This window comes from Marmota marmota, unplaced genomic scaffold (genome assembly GCF_001458135.2).
Source record: "Marmota marmota marmota unplaced genomic scaffold, marMar, whole genome shotgun sequence".
Taxonomy (NCBI): domain Eukaryota; kingdom Metazoa; phylum Chordata; class Mammalia; order Rodentia; family Sciuridae; genus Marmota; species Marmota marmota.
Window position 1 is genome coordinate 18,435,181 of NW_025999990.1, and position 19,447 is coordinate 18,454,627.

General features: G+C 43.7%; 1 protein-coding gene and 4 non-coding genes across 6 annotated transcripts in view; all 5 read left to right on the forward strand.

The window, feature by feature from the left end:
* The window catches only part of Rpl17 (ribosomal protein L17), a 28,926-nt gene extending 10,176 nt beyond the window's left edge, over positions 1 to 18,750 (forward strand). Inside the window, exons 2-8 of one of the 2 annotated variants that reach the window (XM_048806238.1) lie at positions 3,197 to 3,201; positions 16,395 to 16,447; positions 16,545 to 16,585; positions 16,995 to 17,129; positions 17,382 to 17,480; positions 18,161 to 18,352; positions 18,656 to 18,750. In XM_048806238.1, coding sequence (XP_048662195.1) covers positions 16,408 to 16,447; positions 16,545 to 16,585; positions 16,995 to 17,129; positions 17,382 to 17,480; positions 18,161 to 18,352; positions 18,656 to 18,703 — 555 coding nt within the window. In that variant the 5' untranslated portion in view covers positions 3,197 to 3,201; positions 16,395 to 16,407 and the 3' untranslated portion in view covers positions 18,704 to 18,750. Of the gene's footprint in view, positions 1 to 3,196; positions 3,202 to 15,441; positions 15,489 to 16,394; positions 16,448 to 16,544; positions 16,586 to 16,994; positions 17,130 to 17,381; positions 17,481 to 18,160; positions 18,353 to 18,655 lie in introns of those variants that run through there. The other variant, XM_015482390.2, reaches the window with a different exon arrangement.
* On the forward strand, positions 16,240 to 16,305 carry LOC125617821. The gene has a single exon (XR_007348934.1). It is a non-coding gene; the product is annotated as a small nucleolar RNA SNORD58 (small nucleolar RNA).
* On the forward strand, positions 16,651 to 16,715 carry LOC125617817. Its single transcript, XR_007348930.1, has one exon. It is a non-coding gene; the product is annotated as a small nucleolar RNA SNORD58 (small nucleolar RNA).
* LOC125617818 lies at positions 17,229 to 17,293 on the forward strand. The gene has a single exon (XR_007348931.1). It is a non-coding gene; the product is annotated as a small nucleolar RNA SNORD58 (small nucleolar RNA).
* On the forward strand, positions 18,404 to 18,467 carry LOC125617820. Its single transcript, XR_007348933.1, has one exon. It is a non-coding gene; the product is annotated as a small nucleolar RNA SNORD58 (small nucleolar RNA).
* Positions 18,751 to 19,447: the final 697 nt, after the last annotated feature.

Sequence of the window (19,447 nt, forward strand, 5' to 3'; positions counted from 1 at the left end):
CCCTCCCTCTTTCTTTCTTTCTTTCTTTCTTTCTTTCTTTCTTTCTTTCTTTCTTTCTTTCTTTCTTTCTTTCTTCCTCTCTTTCCTTCTTTCTTTTAAAGAGAAATAATCAAATCTAAAGCAGAAAGCATAATACACAATCTCCCTGTGTAAATTGAGCATGTGTGTGTGTGTGTGTGTTTGGAAGATCATACGCCAAAATATTAACACTCTAAAGGTTGGGATTATTTGTGAATTTTTTTCTTTTGCCTCTCTGTATCTTTTTATATGAGAAAGTTCTGCTCTGGTAGAGGGAGAAGAAATAAAATTACATATTGTTTAAGATTCATGGGGAGGGGCTGGGGTGTAGCTCACTGGTAGAGCACGTGCTTAGCATGCACAAGGCCTTGGGTTCGATCCCCAATGCCAGGGAGAGAAAAAAGGCAAAGACTAGTGGGGAGATAAAGTTGTTTTTAACAGAAGTGAAACAGGTCTTTTTGTATCCTCCCGTTGGGTCCAGTCCTGTTGGCTTCCCCTCTCTTGGATCCAGGCGGGCCAGCCAGAGAGGCCAGGTTCAGCATGGCAGGTTCAGCTGAGCATGTGCCACCCACAATGAGCAGAGGGAGCTCGTCAGCATCTAAACAAGCCTGCCCACACCTCAGCCCAGTGAGCTGGGAAAACCAGTTTCCTCTCAGAAAACAGGGCCATCGGCCACTACATTCCAACCAGCATGACAGTGATCTTAAAGTCAGTCCAGCCAAAGATGGGTTAGTGGAGGAATGTCCAGGGCAGGAGAAGAAAATAATCATAGCACCTGATATGTACATACACGTGAAGAGAAAACCTTTCTCAGGCATCATCTTATTGGGTTCCTAACCCAGAACGCCTCCCCACACACACACCTCGCCACCCACAACACCAACCAAAACACCGGCCCATACAAAACACTGTGACGATGCATTTGCTGGAGAAATGGACCCCACGTTGCATTAGGTTCTCAAAGAGGTTTGTGGGCCCCTAAAGGGTTAGATTAGGTCCTCTGGCTGATGGGCCCAGCCCTGGATCCCTGTATTTATCTGTTCAAAGCAGGGTTGGCCTGAAAGATCTCTGCAGCCTCCTCCAGCTCCTGCTTCTCTGCCTCTTGTCACACTGTCCACGCACTTGGGCACTAGATCTTCCTTCCAGGACCTGGAGGTGACCCAACCTCCACTCCCCATCACAGCTCCAGGAGCTGCCAGGGAAGATGAGGATGTCCGCTTGCCTGGTGACAGGATTTGCAGGCAACAAAGCCCTCTGCCGGGTGAGAGGATTGTGTCGCCTGTCTTGGTTACAATTTATTCTCCTTGGTCACTTTGACTGCAGCCAAGTGCCAGGAGAAATTTGAATCTGAATGCTGCTGCCTCTGGAATAAGCTCAGAAAAAGATATGCGCGGTCTTCAACAAAGAGCAAGCCTGGCTGAATCTGAAGAACCACATTTGGAGTGTGACAAAGACACACAGGCAGACACTGTCCAATTCAGTCGAGCCTCAGGGAATCAGAGAGAGATTCCCTTCCTACTGCAGGGAGAGATTGAGTCTGCAGGAGAGGTAGTAGCTTAGCTCAGAAAGGTCAGATAAAGCCAGGAGAGAGTGATGGGAGTGTGGGCAGGGGGGAATTCATCTGAAGGATACATTCAGTATGTCACAGGTATAAGCAATAAAAGGGCTGCTTTGGTGACAGATTGGTAGGCACATTTGTTGCAACAAGGTTTGCAACAGCATCAAATTGCAGACTATACCTGTGCATCCCTGGGAAACTGTTTAAATGCTCTATTAAATACTCCAAGGCCATTAAAAACAATCTGGTAGGTCAATGTTGACCCTTAGAGGAAAATACTCCAAGTTTCTAGTTAAGCAAAGAAAAAAAGCAAGGTCTAGAAAGGTATGTGATGTTTGTTACCCTTACTTTTAATGGGAAAAGGCTTATAGAGTCATGTAGTATCTTGAAAAAAGTTCCCCAAAACAAGTTAGAAGTGGGAAGGAGTTTTCTCCTTTGCATTGGATATCCTTCTAGACTTTTTAAATGTTTTTTTTACCATGCAGCTATATTCCTGCCTGAAAGTATAAATAATGCCAAAAAGGGAAACGTGGGGAGGGGGAAGCAGCCGTCCACTTCTGAAGTCAGCTCTACCATGAATCCATCTTCCCTTCCCAGGTGCAATGGTGAATGTTATGTTAACTTGACTGGGCCATGGTATGGTCAAACATTATTCTAGATGTTTCTGTGAAGGTATTTGTTAGGTGATTACCATTTAAATCAATAGTCTTTGTCAGGTGCATTGGTGCATGCCTGTAATCCCCATGGTTCAGGAGGCTGAGGCAGGAAGATCAAGAGTTCAAAGCCAGCCTCAGCAGTTTAGTGAGGCCCTAAGCAACTCAATGAGACTCTGTCTTAAAATATTTAAAAAGGTCTGGGCATGTGGCTCATTTGCTAAGACCCCTGGGTTCAATCCCTGGAATCCCCCCAAAAAACAATTAAAATTAACATTTTGAGTAAAGCAGATTACCTTCCATTGTGTACATGGGCCTTATCCAATCAGTTGAAGGTTTTAATAAAAAAGAATGACTTCTCCCGAAAAAGAGGGACTTCTGCCAGCAAATAGCTTCTGGACACAAACCACCACTCTCCCTCAGGTCTCCACCCTGTCAGCCTACCCTGCAGTTTGGAATTATCTAAAATAAATATCTTGCCAGGTGCAGAGGCACAGGTCTGTAATTTCAGCAACTTGGGAGGCTGAGGCAGGAGGATCTCAAGTTTGAGGCCAGCCTCAGCAACTTAGCAAGGCCCTGTTGCAAAATATGAAATTAAAAAAAGTCAGGAGATGTAGCTCAATGGTAAAGCACTTCTAGGTTCAATCACCAGTACTAAAAAGAGAAATAAACAAACATCTCTCTTTACACACACACACACACACACACACACACACACACATTCTGTTAGTTCTGTCTGTCTGGAGAACTCGGACCAGTGCACCAGGGCAGGATGAAGTTGAGGTTCAGGCGTGTACCACTATGGGAACTGGGAATGGGTCCCACTTTCTGGGCTTTTCTTCCACTGGACCAGCTAGCCTGAATTGTTTACTTTATCTCTGTGCCTCTGGGCCCTTCTGCCTATTGAAGTCTTTTTCTGGAAAAGACTGGGTCTCTCATTTAATAATTACAGTCATGCACCACTGAGCTGAGGTTTGATCAAGGGATGGGGGGCGGGGCGGCTGGGCAGGTCTGAGAATTACTCACACATGTAATAGACCCTGACGTCCCTCCGGGTAGAGCTCTGAGGAAGGTGAGTCTGATCTGTGGTCTCTCAGCACGTGGAGCAAATCCACCCATCCTTCCTCCACTGGACACTTTGAATACTCCCTGAGCATTAACTGGTAGGCTTATTTACTTCCTCCTGGCCCTCCCTTACGATCTTTCTTTCCCCTCTCCTGCTTTTCAAGTCCTTTCTCTTCCATGTCTTCTTTGTGAACAAAGTTACACTAATAAGGCAAAAATAAAGATGTTGCTATGTTTCTGCTTCCTCTGGGGGTATGATCCTATTTGCGTCAGTTCAAATAGTGGTGGCAGCTTCAGGGGCCAGCAAATTCTGCTGAGCCCAAAAGACAGTCAGCCAGTTACTTTGTCTCAAAGATCCAAATAATGTTTCACCATTCTCTCCAGCTTTCATTGTTTGACAGAATAAAACCCAGCAATTCAAGTCAAGATGATTGAAAATGACATGTATAGATGCCCTCTTTTTCTCTCCCTTTCCAACTCATGACACACTGAATTATTCATTAGGACTGTTATTCATTCTTCATCCCACCATGAAAAGAGGGCATAAAATGATTTCAAACCCAACGTCCTGCAATGGGTGGTCCCTGTAAAAATAAGTCTCCTTCCATGTATCCCCAGCTTCAATTAAGTACCCAGCCTACAAAGATGTCCCGAACCCAGTTATGATTAAGGCATCGCTCTAGACTCTGAAAGGATTCAAAAGGGCAGAGAAAGCATCATGAACAAAAGGAGCGGGCAAAGCACACACATAAACAGACTGTAAATAAGCAAAGCAGTAGAAGGCTGGAGAAGTGACAGATCGGAGGAGAACGGTCACTGTGGGCTACAGGATTTCACAAGACTCTGGCCTGAGCTTACATGGCACAGTCAAAAAAGAGTTCTGCTTTAAATGCTGTTGTTTCAGAGCGACTCACGGGAATGTAGCTCAGTGGAAGAGCACTTGCCTAGCATGCACAAGGCCCTAGATCCATCCCAGCACCATGCTAAATAAATAAATAAGTTATTATGTTATTTAATCCCTATAGCTACCCAGAGGGGTGGCTGGTTTATGCAGATCTTCCCACTGTCCAGATTCGGTTTGAATTAACAAAGATTTCCAGCCACACGTCAGGAAGGGACGTGCAAAGAAGCCAGGTGCTGTGACCAAGGTTACCCAGCATGCGGTGTCAGAATCAGGGATAGAACAGGGCTTCCCGTTCTGTTCATTGAATGAGAGACCAAGTCTTTTCCAGAAAAAGGCTTTGACAGGCAGAAGGGCCCAGAGGCACAGAGATAAAGTAAACAATTCAGGCTAGCTGGTCCAGTGGAAGAAAAGCCCAGAAAGTGGGACCCATTCCCAGTTGCCATTGGACATGCACACACATACACCCACCCACACACACACACACACACACACACACACACATGTGTAAATTCCCTGCCGTCTTCAAAATACATCTCTGCTTGAGAGAGTATGAACAACAAGCAAAGCATTAGCCATGCATCAGCTGAGGCAGGATTGAAAAGGACAGCCTGAACCTACAGGACCCCCGTCGGAATCCATTCAGCAGCATAAATATGACAAGTACAGAAACTGCCACTTGTGTCTGTCTTTTTGTCAGAAATGCATAAAAGAAGTAAAAGTAATTCTTACTGGCAAAATAAATCAATAGAGCTCTATCTTCCATGCAAGGTTTTACGTGTTGTCCCAGAATTGATGACATTTGGCACAATTTCAGTGACAGGCAAAAGAATTATCAGCAAGGAATTTGTTCTAGAGGCAGTAAATAGTGAGGTGAGGTGTTCAGTCAGCCATCGGGTGACCAGCTCAGATACATCAGCTGTTGCAACCCCAGCTGATGTGAGCAGAAAAATACTGAGTGTGACCTGCCAAGAGATACCACTCAGTGCCCTCTGCTTTCTCTCCTCCGGTTGGTCAGTCTCCTTATCTGCAGACATTCTGATATAACTATGAAAATTTCTTTGGAGTCGCAGAGAGCAACTGTGAGAACAACTATTGCAGTCATCTTGACCTTTACTTTCTGGGAAGTTTTCAGTGGGAGAAGGGGGAGCTTCCTTGGGGTCCCTCTGGAGAGGCTTTAGACCTGAATAGATTCCCATAAAGGGTGAAGTTCAACTTCCTCTAGGATATTTGCTCCACCTGACTTCCTGTTCTACAATGTCCACCCTAAATATCTCCAAGTAACAAAGATTATTTCTGAGATCTTAAATCCTACCCAGCATACTCCCATGGAGGGGTGTAATCCCCTCCAGGGTCCTGGGCACAGTTCATCTCATCTTGGATGCTGGTTGAAGCCATGGAATGAAGGAACTGACTGCTTCTGAAGGCAGTATCCTCCTTCTATTCAGGTCACTGTAAATGACAGGAGTCCTTTTTTGAGGTCAAACCTACTCCTGGTCATTTCAACCTGCTGGATTTAGTTCTGCACCCTCATCCACATGGTGATCCAAATTCCAGTCATATGTCAGTGCAAATCCTATTTCTGAGCATTCTCTGCTCTATGCCAAACACGCCTTCACTTTAATGTAACAAGACTGTCAGATTAATCAAGTTTGAAAAACTTGTCCAGAGAATTTCTATTTAGCAGAAAGAAAAAAAGTCCTTTTATGGAAACAACGGGAAGGAAGCAAAATTTGCATCCTTTATCTGATTGCTTTACAAAAGGCCTCAGCTACCAGGGAGGCCACAGGGCAAGATGTTGGGCCCATAATTTTTATGACACTGATTGCATAAGGTGAGGGACCCCTCCCTCAGAAAGCAGGAAAGAATGTTTCTTCATCCGTGCAATGAGAGATGGGCCAGATAATGTCCTCATGTCCTTCCAATCCTAATGCTCTCAAGGGCTTTTAATGGCACGAAATGACAAGTTGGGTACTGTGTGTACCCAGTACTTTTTACTGGGGCTTGGGTGTCATTATTCTAAGTCCCCACCCCTACTCACAATCACACCATTGTAAAGCTTAAAAGTCAGCTCCGTTTCGAGGAAACTCAGAGTTCATTAGGTCAAAGTTATATTTACATGTCAAGGTGCTACTTCAGGCCCTTTGCCCAAGAAATGGATGGAGAAAGCGTCCCCCATGCTGAACTGCTGCCATCTGGTGGCCAGCCGTCCCATAACAGGAATGTGTCCTAATGAAGTTTTCGTAAATGGTTCTCAGGCTTCTTTCTGGGCTAGCCCTTAGCAACATCCAAGGCAAATTGTCCCAGAATTCCAGTATCCCCTTCTGGAATTCTACTCTGTGACAAGCATGTATAATGGAAAGGGAGAAAATTAGGTCAGGCCCGCCTGGCTCTGTGCAGAGATGCACACATTTATACATACATATATTGTATTTACACATACATATAATAATATAGAGAGAATATAATAATATAGAGAATAAGAAATGAGATGAAATATTTATAATTGACAAACCTCAGTAAAAAGTGTACAGAATTGATTGTATTAGCCTTGAAATTTTCCTGTGAGTTTGAGATTATTTCACAGTAGAAAATGTTTTCCAATTCAGTTTTTTTTACTTAAGGAAAATATTGGCTGAGTTAAAAATGATAGAAATAAGAAAATTAGCAGGTTAATAAATCCTAATAAAATTTTTGATTCTAGCAAGTGTCACTAATTTCACAGTAGAAAATGCTTTCCAATTCAATTTTTTTAATTAAGGAAAATATTAGCTGAGTTTAAAAAATGATAGAAATAAGAAAATTAGCACCTTAATAAACCATAATAAAATTTTTGACTCTGAGAAATATCACTAATTGATGTTAATAAAACATGAGGTATTGCTGGCCACAGTGGCACACACCTGTGATCCCAGCAGCTTGGGACGCTGAGACAAGAGGATGGAAAGTTCAAGGCCAGCCTTGGCAACTTAACAAGATGCTGTCTCAAAAAAATATAAAGGGCTGGTGACATGGTTCAGTGGTACTGTGCTCCTGGGTTCAATTTCTAATAATACACACACACACACAAAAAAAATAGGTAAATGTTTGATAAGGAATTGCATTTACACAGCAATAGTAATACTAAATAATACCACAATAATACACAGTAATTCAGTGTCTTTTGTTGCCCAAAAAGGGAGGATAGTGATTTGCATGAATCCTGGGGTTGATCAGTAAAGGAAGAGTCCAGAGAGCTGCTATACAACAGGGTAAACACAAACTACCAGCCCTTTGTGGAGTTTTGATAGGACCCTGCCAGGGAAATACACCCCCCTTCTCTCTCTCTCATTCACACACACACACACACACACACACACACACACACACTCACACACACAGAGTCAATAAATGGCAAGATGAAAAGAAAATGTACTTTTAAATTTGACCTTAAAAATTCTTATCTGGTGTGGGGTGAGGTGGAGCACACCCTCCCGTAATCCCATCTCCTAGGGAGGCTTATGCAAGAGGATCCTAAATTCCAGGCCAGCCTCGGCAACTTATTGAGACCCTATCTCAAAAGAAACAACCAAATGTGGTGGGGATGTAACTCAGTGGTAGAGCACTCCTGGGTTCAATACCCAGTACCACACACACACACCCCTCCTAAAAATTTCACAGAAGTAGAGCTATAGTGATAAGGAACAAACTCTGCAGCTCAAGGAATTGAAGAGTCTTAGGAAAACAAACAGAATAGGACCCCTAAGGAAAGCCTAGTGCAGAAAGATGATTCCATAGTACACTAGCTTTGGGGGGTAAGAGAAAACAGGCCAGGGGTAAAGAGAAGATGCCCTGAGAAGCAAATAGAAGGACTCCAACCCCCTGAGGAAAGGATTACATTCTCCTTATTGTCAGGAAAAGAATTCCCCTTTCCGGGCTAATAAGGCTAATTTCTCAGTGAAGATTAAAATTGCATTGTATGGGCGGCTGGGACAGAGGAGAGTGGAACGAATCCCTGCGGAGGGGATTAAAACTTTCCTCCCTGGTCTCTCCTGGAGGCCAGGAGCTGAGCCTCTGAACAGTATTGTTCAAGGGACAGGGGAGGTGGGTGTTCATGCCACAATGGAACACGGACTCCTCTGAAATCCCCAAAGACGGTTCTTTCTACAAAGATGGTCACTAATCCACATGGCTGCCGGCTGACTGATTTAACACATCAGCTGAACAACCCTTCCTAAGAGATTTATGACTGCAATGAAAATCATTGTTTGTCCAAACTGTCAAATCCTGCTGGGCGCACTTGACATCTGTCTTTGCTGGTCAGTGGAAGAATCAATGGCTACTACTTGGGAAAGACTAGGGGTTTGTCATTTCCTGCTGCTCGGAAGAGAGCCACACAGTATGTGAAGTCCCGGTGGTCACCATTAAGTAAACCAAATACAGGGTCTCTGGAGGGTCGTTTCAACTTCGTCTGAGGAGCCTGAGGACATTCATATCCCTTTCCTCACCCCTGCATACTCTTATTACCTAGTGCCTAACGCTGGCTACAGCTTCCCTGATGCTCAGTCAGAATCTATTCCCAGGTCCCTGGCCGTCCCCATCTACCCAGCCTCATGCTGGGACAGTCCTCCTCAGCACTGCCTTCAGTGGGGGTATCTGATGAGCACAGGCAGCAGTGGACATAGAGCAGGGGGTTGTGCACCAGTCCAGGGCAGGGGAGCAGAGCCCCAGCGGGGTGACACAGGACAGCTGACCCAGAGATGGCTGCCTGAGGCAGGGCGGAAAGCAAGGCTAGCAAAGGTGAGGTGGATGAGGTACCTGGAAACTTGGAGGTCCAGAAGTCATCAGGAAGGTACGCGTGTGCAGAACCGGCAGGGAGTGTGATGGCAAAGAGCACAGGCTTCAGACTCGGGCCTAGGTTCACATCCTGCCTCTGCCTCTTCTCAATCTAAGTTCTTTTCTTTTCTTCTCCCCTCTTGGTACTGGGAATTGAACCCAGGGCCACTTTACCACGGAGCTACATCCCTAGTCCTGGTGATTTTTTTTTTTTTTTTAATTTTGAGACAGGGTGTTTCAAAGTTGCGCAGGCTAACCTCGAATTTAAGATCCTCCTGCCTGAGCCTCGTGAGTCACTGGGATTACAGGCGTACACAACCTCACCTGGCCTTGAACTGTTAAATGAAACAGTCATACTTAGCCTGGTGGACCCTGGGCTGGGCTTCCTGACCACCTCTACAGGAATGAAGGACTTACTCTCCATCTGCTAGGTAGAGGGGTCCTCAAAGAGGACTGGCTGGAGAAAACTGCCTCACCCAAAGTCACACCTCCTTCCAGGGTCAGCCCACAATCAGTGATGGATCACAGCAGGGAGGTAGGAGAACAAAGGCCCAACTCTGGCCCTGCCTCCAAAATTGGGCAAACTCCGAAGGAACACTCAGCTCCAGGGTTCCCTGGGTTGGAATGGTGCTGGCTGAAGTCTTTTTTTGTGTGCTGTGGCAGTCAGCCCTGCCTTTTCACCAGTGATGCTTCTACCTCCCTGCCAAGGCATGGAATCCAGGGTCATGTGTCCCTGCGACTGACTTTGCTCCCCAAGGAGCCTCAGCTCTTGACATCCAGGTTCCATGGTAAACGTAAAGCACCCAGCCCCAAAGCCTGAGGACAGGAAAGTCCACCTCTTCCCCTGCTCCTCAGCTAACTTGGCCAGGCAAACCCAAAAAATGCATGCAGTGGCTTCTTAGTCGAGTGGATTTTTCCATCTGAGGAAATAAACGGAGGGAGGAAAGGAAAGAAAGGAAGAAAGAAAGATGAAGAAGGGAGGGAAAGAATTGCGTGAGTTCTGTCGTCTGGAACAATTCAGTCTGCAACACCTTGTCCTGGCAGCTCTGGCAGACTCACGCCCTCACTCCTGCAAGCACTGAAACTCCATACAAGCAATTTTTAAAAATAAACTTTTTACTGAAGCATAATATACATAAAGACACATATCATAGGTGTCTAGCTGTATGGGTCTTTATTAAGTGGACCATATACAAGTTAAGAAGCCAGGTAACCAGCTCCCAGCTTGAGATTCAGTACTTGAAAGCCACCTTGTGTCTCCTTCTCGTCACCACTCCCTACCCCGATTGAGGGCCATCACCATCCTGACTTCTTACAGAATAACATTTGTATTTAATATAAAGAGAAAGAACTTCAGAATGAAATTGACCAAATTAATGCTATGAGTGTATCATGGTGAATTCAGCTTTTATCTGTAACTATAATACACTGATTTAACTATAATACACTGATTTATATATAAATAAATAAATATTAAATAAATACAAAATAAATAAACACAGAATAAATAAATAAACACAAGATAAATAAATACAAGTAGAGTGGGAGGAGGGGGTCAGGGAAAGGGAAGGGAGATGTCCCAGAGATTGAAATGAAGCAAATTATGGAGCAAATTATGAATATGTCAAAAGAAATCCACTATTATGTATTACTATAAGGCACTAAAATAGACATTTTTAAAATATGCACATTTAGTCCTACTCTTGAAAGTAGAGGTAGCCTGCAGACATACCATCCTGAATATACCTAATCTTGTCAAAAGTAGAGGTAGCTCCAATGGATGAAGTTTCCAGACACACAAAAAAATCACAGTGAAAAAAGAAGAAATTGGCTACAAATTCAAATTATTAACTCTCAGCAGTATGTGATTTAACCTCCAAAAGCCTCAATTTTCTCATCTGTAATATAGGGCAATAGGATCTATCTAATATGCTGTGCCATGCTATCCTATTTGCCTTGCTGACCAACTATTTACAGCTGCTCTCTACAATGTGATTGGACAAGTTATTGAGAAGTTGAGATGTGGCTGGCCCATGCCGAGATGTGCTGTAGGTATGAAACACATGCATCGGTTTTTGAAGACTTGATCTTTTTTTTTTAAACTTGTAAAATATCTCAATAATTTTTATATCAAGGGAACAGATAGAGGTGAGCAGTGGGAACACAGGTTAAGGGAATAATTCTATAAACGGGGCCCACTGTGCTGGCCTCCACATGCATCGTAAAAAAATTTTAAAAAAATAAAAGCAATTTACCTGCAGCCCTGCCTGACTAAAGTCAACAGGCTACGTTACACTCCTCAGCAAACAACCTGTTATTTGAAGGAGAAATGAAAGTCCAAAATGTCAAGAAAAAGCACACAAGTGATTCACCTGAACAGAGCAGCAGCTGCAATGGAAGAAATTCATGTTTTACCAAACTCAATGTCCCCTGGAGTTGCCTTGTTAGGATCTTCAGCAAGCAGCAGCAAAAGGAGCAGAATGAACACTTCCTGAAGGACCCCTATCCATCCCACAGTGCCCTGGTGGTCCTGGCCACCAGGCTTGACCTGGAGAAGCGTCATGTGCAGAAGTAGTTTGTGGCTTGCCAGGCCTCATACCTTGGCCGGGCACCATACCCTCAGCTGGAGCAGCATCTGAGCCCACCTTCTTCCTGGACAGAAGTCGTCTACCTGTGCTGGGCCAGTGGGCTTATGTGGGCACACCCAGAGGCAATGGGCGACTTAAGTGCCAGTCCTTAGGATTTCTTCCCAGAGGACCAACCCTGCTTCTCCAGTCCAGGCCAGGCCTGCGGGCAGCGCACAGGAGGGCGTCCCATCAGCAGCAACCCAGCTTCAGGGCCCCAGTGGGGCAGAGGGCCAGCCTGTGAGGCTCTATATAGCTTCGAAAGCTCCGAGTCTCTGTCTCCACATCTTCAGACCAGGAGGAAGAGGACACGGACAAATCAGGTCCAGGAGATTCCTGAATGTATATGGGTTCTACGCCTGCCACATTCCGCAGGTCCCGCAGATCCTCACTCTGGCTACTTTCGCATCTGATTGTTGTCCCCACCTGTCATTTCAGTCACCTGGAAGCAAGTGTCTGGGTTTCTGGTCTAGGAGTGGAATGGGTGTTCCTGGATCCACTTCCTTCCCTTGATGCTGCCCCAGAGCTCTTTAGGGGGCTGTGCCCTGCACCCTCGACACTCAGTATTGTGAGCTTCTGCAGGCTTGTGTACTACCTACGGTTTTCATCAACTCCCTCATGAATATTAAAACATTCTCGTTTTGTTTTTGGTTTTTGGTTTTTTTGGTGGGGGAATAATGAGAATTGAACCCGGGGCACTTTACCCCTAAGGCACATTTCCAGCCCTCTTCATATTTTATTTGGAGACAGGATCTTGTTAACCTCCTGAGGCTTTTGAGCTCCTCAGCCTCCTGCCTCAGCCTCTGGAGCCACTGGTATTATAGGTGTGGATTTCCTTTATCCTGTACTCTTGGCAATTAAAGTCCCTCTGGTTCTCCACCCCACCACCACCACCAAAAAAAAAAACACGTTACCCTGAAAGTGGGAATGATTTTTGTGACCTATACATAGACCAGATCCCAGAGCTCAGGGAGATAAGGATAATTCCCTCTACCCATAAAATCTATAAGGACAGAAGATTTCAGCCAGGCATGATGCACACACCTGTGATCCCAATGACTCAGGAGCTGAGGCAGGAGGATCACAAGTTCAAAGCCAGCCTCAGCAACAGCAAGGTGCTAAGCAACTCAGTGAGACCCTGTCTCTAAATAAAATACAAAATAGGGCTGGAAATGTGGCCCAGTGGTCAAATGCCCCTGAGTTCAATCTCCAGTTAATCCCCCGCTAAAAAAGGGACACATTTCAATTAGAACTGGTAAACATGGGCCAAAGCGACCTAGAGTTGTCACAAACAGTGGAAACTTGAAAGTCTGATGTCATCCTTCTGTCAGTCAAAAGTCAAGAGGCGAATTTGAATGGGATTTTAGAATTTTCCCTGGGACCCCCCAAGAAGACTGGAGGGCAGGTGACTGGGGAAGCTGAGGCGAGAGGATAGCAAGTTTGAGGTCAGCCTCAGCAATTTAGTGACACTCTGTCTCAATAAAAAATAAAAAAAGTGAAATAGCGATTTAGCATGGAGAGATATACTAAGTCTTAAAGGAAACCTCCTTGAGCCATTGAGATTCAGAAAGCTGAGCTGCAAATCTTGAAAAAGCAGGCATTTGGCCCATACCCTTGTAAAATGAGGGAAATACACAAGTGCAGGGAAAACTGGCATGAAACAGTGCAGCTTCACCCTGGCTCCAGATCGGCCCCGATACAGCCCTTTTTTAAGTACTGGACTCCCAACACAGGCTGGGCTTCTCACCCTGGAGATAGCCCACTTCTCCTTTGAATGTGTATCTACTTCCTAAATAAACCTCTGTCTATGTCTTTGTCTGGCTCATGCTGAAATTCTGTTCTGTCAGGTATGCCAACAACCCCTCTGGCCCGGAGTTGAATTCCCACTTCCCTCTGAGAACTCCTAGGACCCTTCTCTGGAGACATTTCTTCTCCCATGATGAAAGGACTAGGGATAGTCAGTGGTAGAGTGCCCCAGGTTCAATCCCCAGCACAAAACAAACAACTGGAGTGGGGAGGGGCAAGTGATGTGGTCCTCCTCCTCTGGGAGTGCTCCTCTTCCCTTTTTTCAATCCCTTCTAATAAAACTCATGCCCGCTATCTGAGTGGTATGTCTGTAATGAAATCTTTCTGGCCTGATGGCAAGAATCAGGGTGAGAAAGGACTGCCAAGGCTGTCTTAGCCTGGCAGCAGGCCCATGCCCTGTGACAATGACATGCCAAAACAATCCCACTTGGGATACATTACATTATATGAAATGAGCTATTAATATTAAAGTATATATACAAATGGAATCTTATAATACAATACTCTTTTGCTCCGTGTTATGTTTGTTTGCACATGAGTGACTTTAATGACTACTGTGCTATGCACTGTTATAACTTAAAAAGTGTGGGGCTAGGGTTGTGGCTCAGTGGTAAAACGCTCCCCTAGCACATGCGAGGCCCTGGGTTCAATCCTCAGCACCACATATAAATAAATAAATAAAATAAAGATATTATGCCAACTTACAACTAAAAAATACATACATATATATGTGTGTGCTGTGTGTGTGTGTGTGTGTGTTTCTTTTTTCTTGTTTTGGTAATAGGGATTGAACCCAAACAAAGGTCACTTTATGGCTGAGCTAAATCCCCAAACTTTTAAAAAATTTTTTATTTGGAGACAGGGTCTTGCCAAGTTTAAGAGTCTCTCTCAGTTGCTGAGGCTGGCTTTGAACTTGCAATCTTCCTGCCTCAGCCTCTGTAATTACTGGGATTATGGGCATGCACTGCTGTACCCAGCCTAAAAAGTGATTTCTATCTCCTAATGTCCTTGCCAAGATGGAGTGCTAACATTAGTCCTAAAAAAAAGTAAAGATATTGTGTCCATAGACAACTAAAAAAAAAAATTGGAAAAAAAGAAAAAAGAAAAAAAGAATTGTTTGCAAATGCCATGCACAGTGCCACACGCCTGTAATGTCAGCGACAAGCGACTAAGATGGAGGATCCCAAGTTCCAGACCAGCCTCAGCAATTTAACAAGATCCTATCTCCAAAAAAAAAAAAAAAAAGAAAAAGAAAAAAAAGTGTGGGCTGAGGATGTGGCTCAGTAAAAAACTCCCCTGGGCTCAATCTCAGTAACAAACAAACAAACAACATCAACAACAACAACCAAAAAAAAAAAAAAAAAATTAAAGGAGATATATATCTGGGATTTGTTTTAAATTGAAACCAAAGGTGCTTAACCACTGAGCCCCATATCCATCCTTTTTTATTTATTTCATATCTTTATTTATTTTTATATGGTGCTGAGGATGGAACCCAGAGGCTTATGCGGGCTAGGTGAGCACTCTAGCACTGAGCCACAAACCCAGTCCCCTTTTTATTTTTTATTTTGAGAAAGGATCTCGCTAAATTGCTGAGGCTAGCTTTGAACTTGCGATCCTCCTGCCTCAGCCTCCCGAGTCGCTGGAATTACATGCGCCACCACGTCCGGCTTCTTTCTTCTTAATTACGTTTATAAATTACTTTCAAGTAGTATATGATCGCACAATCAAACCTAACGAATGTTCTCGACTAAACAATATCTCTCGTTCACGTCTAGTAACATGTTTCTAACCTAGAACTACAAGCCTGACTTAGTTGACTGATATTTAAAACCCATAACTTTATTTCTGGATACCAAATAAATAAGAGAAATTTGAGACAGTCTCTAAGGAGACTGGCATTCGTTCCAAGCATTCTCAAATCATATCCCACACTCCCTTTCTGCCCTCCCAGTTCTCGGTTTTTATCCTGAAATCTCGCGAGAGGTCGAGTTTTCATGAATTCTCCCAGAAGCCACCGCTCTTCCTCTTCCTGTAAGCGGCCTGAGGTGAGTGCATCTCTAGAGTCTGGGTACGAGTGTTCAATCCTCCGGTCATCACCGCCATCCTGGCCTCTGGAATGTGGGCGTCAAGGACCCCGGGAGGAAAACTCCCAGGGCTACGGTTTCTTGCTGGAAGCGATGTTTCTCTGTGCAAGGAGACGTGGCAGAGTGCCCGATTTGGTGCTCCCCGGCCGGCAGGCCTCTGTGAGCTGCAGAGGAACGTGATGGATGGGGGGCGGGGGAGGGAGAAGCTCGTCGGCTGGTGGGGGAACGGGCAGCTGCCCTCCGTGTCTACTCCGACTGTGGAGGTCCAGTGTCCCGCGGTGAGTGGTGGCCAGTACGCGGAGCATTTGTGGCCGCAATGCGAGAAAGTTTTGAGGGAATAAAGGCAGATCGAAACCAAACCCTTCTCAGTTAAGTGCTGCAAATTGGATGGCTCCTACCTAACGTGGGTGATAGTGTAAAGTCTGTGGTGTGGGAAGCTATTCCTGTGAAGCTGTGTGAATGAAGGGGTTTCTGTAAAGAGGGAGGGAGGGCGGAGAGGATCCGGAGTTGGTTTTTGCTATGTCAAATGCCATGCATTGGCGGCGTCTTAGGTCTAAAAGACCCACGTTTAGATCAAAACTGGCTGTTTTCTTCTAAAGGGGAAGGGAGAGGGTTGATTGGAGGTCCAAATCACTATTCGTGTAATCAGCGCCGTAGTGGTTGGTTGATGCAGAGGGAGGAGAAGAAAGGACAGGGTGGAGGGAAAGGACGGCTGCGATGATGGCATATCTTAGGACACCTTTGGATTAATCATGAAAACAACTATTCTCTGAGCAGCTTCTAATATCACTTAACACTTTGTTACTTAAAGTTCATCAGTTACCCTTAAGTATCTATTACTGACAAGTATGGGGTGCTCCCTTCCAGGTGATCTGTGAAAATGGTCCGCTACTCTCTTGACCCGGAAAACCCCACAAAATGTAAGTGAATAGGACATAGATCTATAATTTCTACTTGGGGGTGAGCATAAAAGTATAGCCAGAAATTAACCCCAAAATTTTTTTTTTTATATTCTAGCATGCAAATCAAGAGGCTCAAATCTTCGTGTTCACTTTAAGGTATGAGACTCCTAATGCAATCTAAGTTTTCCACATGTTCTAGTGTTGCTCATCTTTAAAGGAAGCTGCAGTGATGCCTTTCTTAGGACACCTTTGGATTTACCATGAAAACTAATACATTCTGAGCAGCTACCCTTTACTTGTATATTGATTATCATTGTATAATGAGCAATTTGATTCAGGATTTCTGAAATTGAATAAAAGTACCAGAGAATCCTTGAGAAAGTAGTTGGATGTTGGAATTTAAAGATTTTACAGTGGATAAATTGAGGATTAGGATTAATTTTCCCTAGTTCCAAAGTTTCCCAGGCTCTTAGTCACAATTATCATGTATGACAATTTTGAAATTCTATACTTAAATGTTTGCTTTAAAGATTACGCTAACCAAAACTTCATTACTCGTATTTAGAACACCCGTGAAACTGCGCAAGCAATCAAGGGTATGCATATCCGAAAAGCCACCAAGTACCTGAAAGATGTCACATTAAAGAAGCAATGCGTGCCATTCCGGCGTTACAATGGTGGAGTTGGGAGGTGTGCCCAGGTGAGAATTCTTAGTGGCTATTTGAAAATATAAATTGTAAGGAAAGGTGATTGGCTGGAATAATTGTGGCTATAATCTGCCTTTGTCAAGCTTTCTTGGTTGCTGTGATGACTATCTTAGGACACCTTTGGATTAACCATGAAATAAACCATGTGCTGAGCAACCTTGATATTAGATAAAATAGATTCATCATGGTTCCAATGTTCGTTTAAACCGTGGAAAGTTACTAATCACATTCCTTCATTTTCTCAGGCCAAACAGTGGGGCTGGACACAGGGCCGGTGGCCCAAAAAGAGTGCTGAATTTTTGCTGCACATGCTTAAAAATGCAGAGAGTAATGCTGAACTTAAGGTACCCAAACCGTAAGCCTCCTTATGTGTATATGCAAATTAAGTGTTGTGCCAGATTTGTATCATTGCTTTGCTCTGATTAAATCTCTCATTTAAATATTCTAAAGACTTCTCTGTCTCCAGCAGTCCAAAATTTTGTCTAAAGATTTTCATAAAAATCTACCAACAGCTGTAACTTTTCTTGTGCCATGAACCTTTTGGTAGTATGATTAATTATCAAAATGATTGCCTTATTAGTGGTTATATCAGGGTGTAGAAACTGGCTGTACATTGTTCTCTTCTTCTAAGCTACATCCTTCAGCTGCCACCACCATCCCCAACCTTTTCGACTGTCCAAGTTATAGACTGGCCTTGAACTTGAGAAGCTCCTGCCTCAGCCTTCTCATAACTTGGGATTATAGGCATAGGGTGGTCACAAACATGATAGTAAACTGGGGATACAACTCAGTGGTAGAGCACTTACTCTAGCACAGTAAGAACATCATTATGGTGATAACTCAGAAAGCAGAGAGTGTCTTGAAAAAATATACCATTGAAGATCTTAAAGGATTGTCTTTCAAAAATGATTTTATTCAGACATGGATGGGGTATTGGTTGGGAATTAGTATTTCCCAATAATGTAGTTAGTAGCTTTAAGACCGTGAAAGATGTTACCTTATTTTGTTCTCCCTCTCTTGCCAGGGTTTAGATGTAGATTCTCTGGTCATTGAACATATCCAGGTCAACAAAGCACCCAAGATGCGTCGTCGTACTTACAGAGCTCATGGTCGGATTAACCCATACATGAGTTCCCCCTGCCACATTGAGATGATCCTCACTGAAAAGGAACAAATTGTTCCTAAACCAGAAGAGGAGGTTGCACAGAAGAAAAAGGTAATTATTTAATAGCTTGATTTTGTTCATGTACTTTAGAAAGATCTATGGTTGCTGTGATGACCATCTTAGGACACCTTTGGAATAACCATGAAAGGAAAGTATTCTGAGCAACCTTTTAACACTTTATTTTGGCTTTCATGACCCTAATTTGTTTTCTTGCCTAAACAATAAATAATAATTTTGTAGTCAGTATATCAAATGCATATAATTATCTGTGGTCCCACTTGGGTTTCCCTAGCCACTTTAAATACATGTCCCTGAAATCTCAAATTTTTTTTTTTTTTCTTTTTCCTTTCCCAGATATCCCAGAAGAAGCTAAAGAAACAAAAACTTATGGCACGGGAATAAATTCAACAAAAAATAAATGCAAATAAAAGGATGTTGGTTGTCTTTTATTATGTTTGTGTGGTGGTGTTGGGGATTGAACCCAGGGCCTAGCAAGTATTTGGGGTATTCTCAGAAGTCATAAACTAAAATTAGAACAGGCTTTTGTTTTTGTTTTGGGTCTTTGGCCTTGAACCCCTAGGATCAAAGTCATCCTCCAGCTTCTGAAGTAGCTAGGATAGTCCAAAATATGCTATTTTAATTCTCTTGAGATCCTTTGTATAAAATATAATATGGGGAAATTTCTGAAACTTTGTATTTTTTAAACAGCCTTGGGATTTAGCATACCATATAGTCCACCCATTTATAAAGGGTATTGTTCAGTGAGGTACTCCATCACTACAATCAATTTTAGAATTTGTTCCTTGTCCCATAAAGGAATTTATGTGTGTGTGCTGGGGACTTAACCCTGGCTGTGTCCCAGCCTTTTTTATTTTGAGTTGCTGAGGCTGGTGTTGAATTTGGAATCATCCTGCCTCATGCTTACCAGTTGCTGAGATTATGGGCATGCATCATCACACCTGACCCATCAAAGAGTCTTAACAGTAGTTGACTCATTCTCCATTTCCCCTATTGATCCCTAAGTAACTACTAATCTATTTTCTGTATAGATCTGCCTCTTAACATTTCATGAAAATTGAGTTAGTGTCTGATTCGGATTTCACGGCATGTTTTGGGGGTTTGTGTGTACTATGGCATGTATTCCAT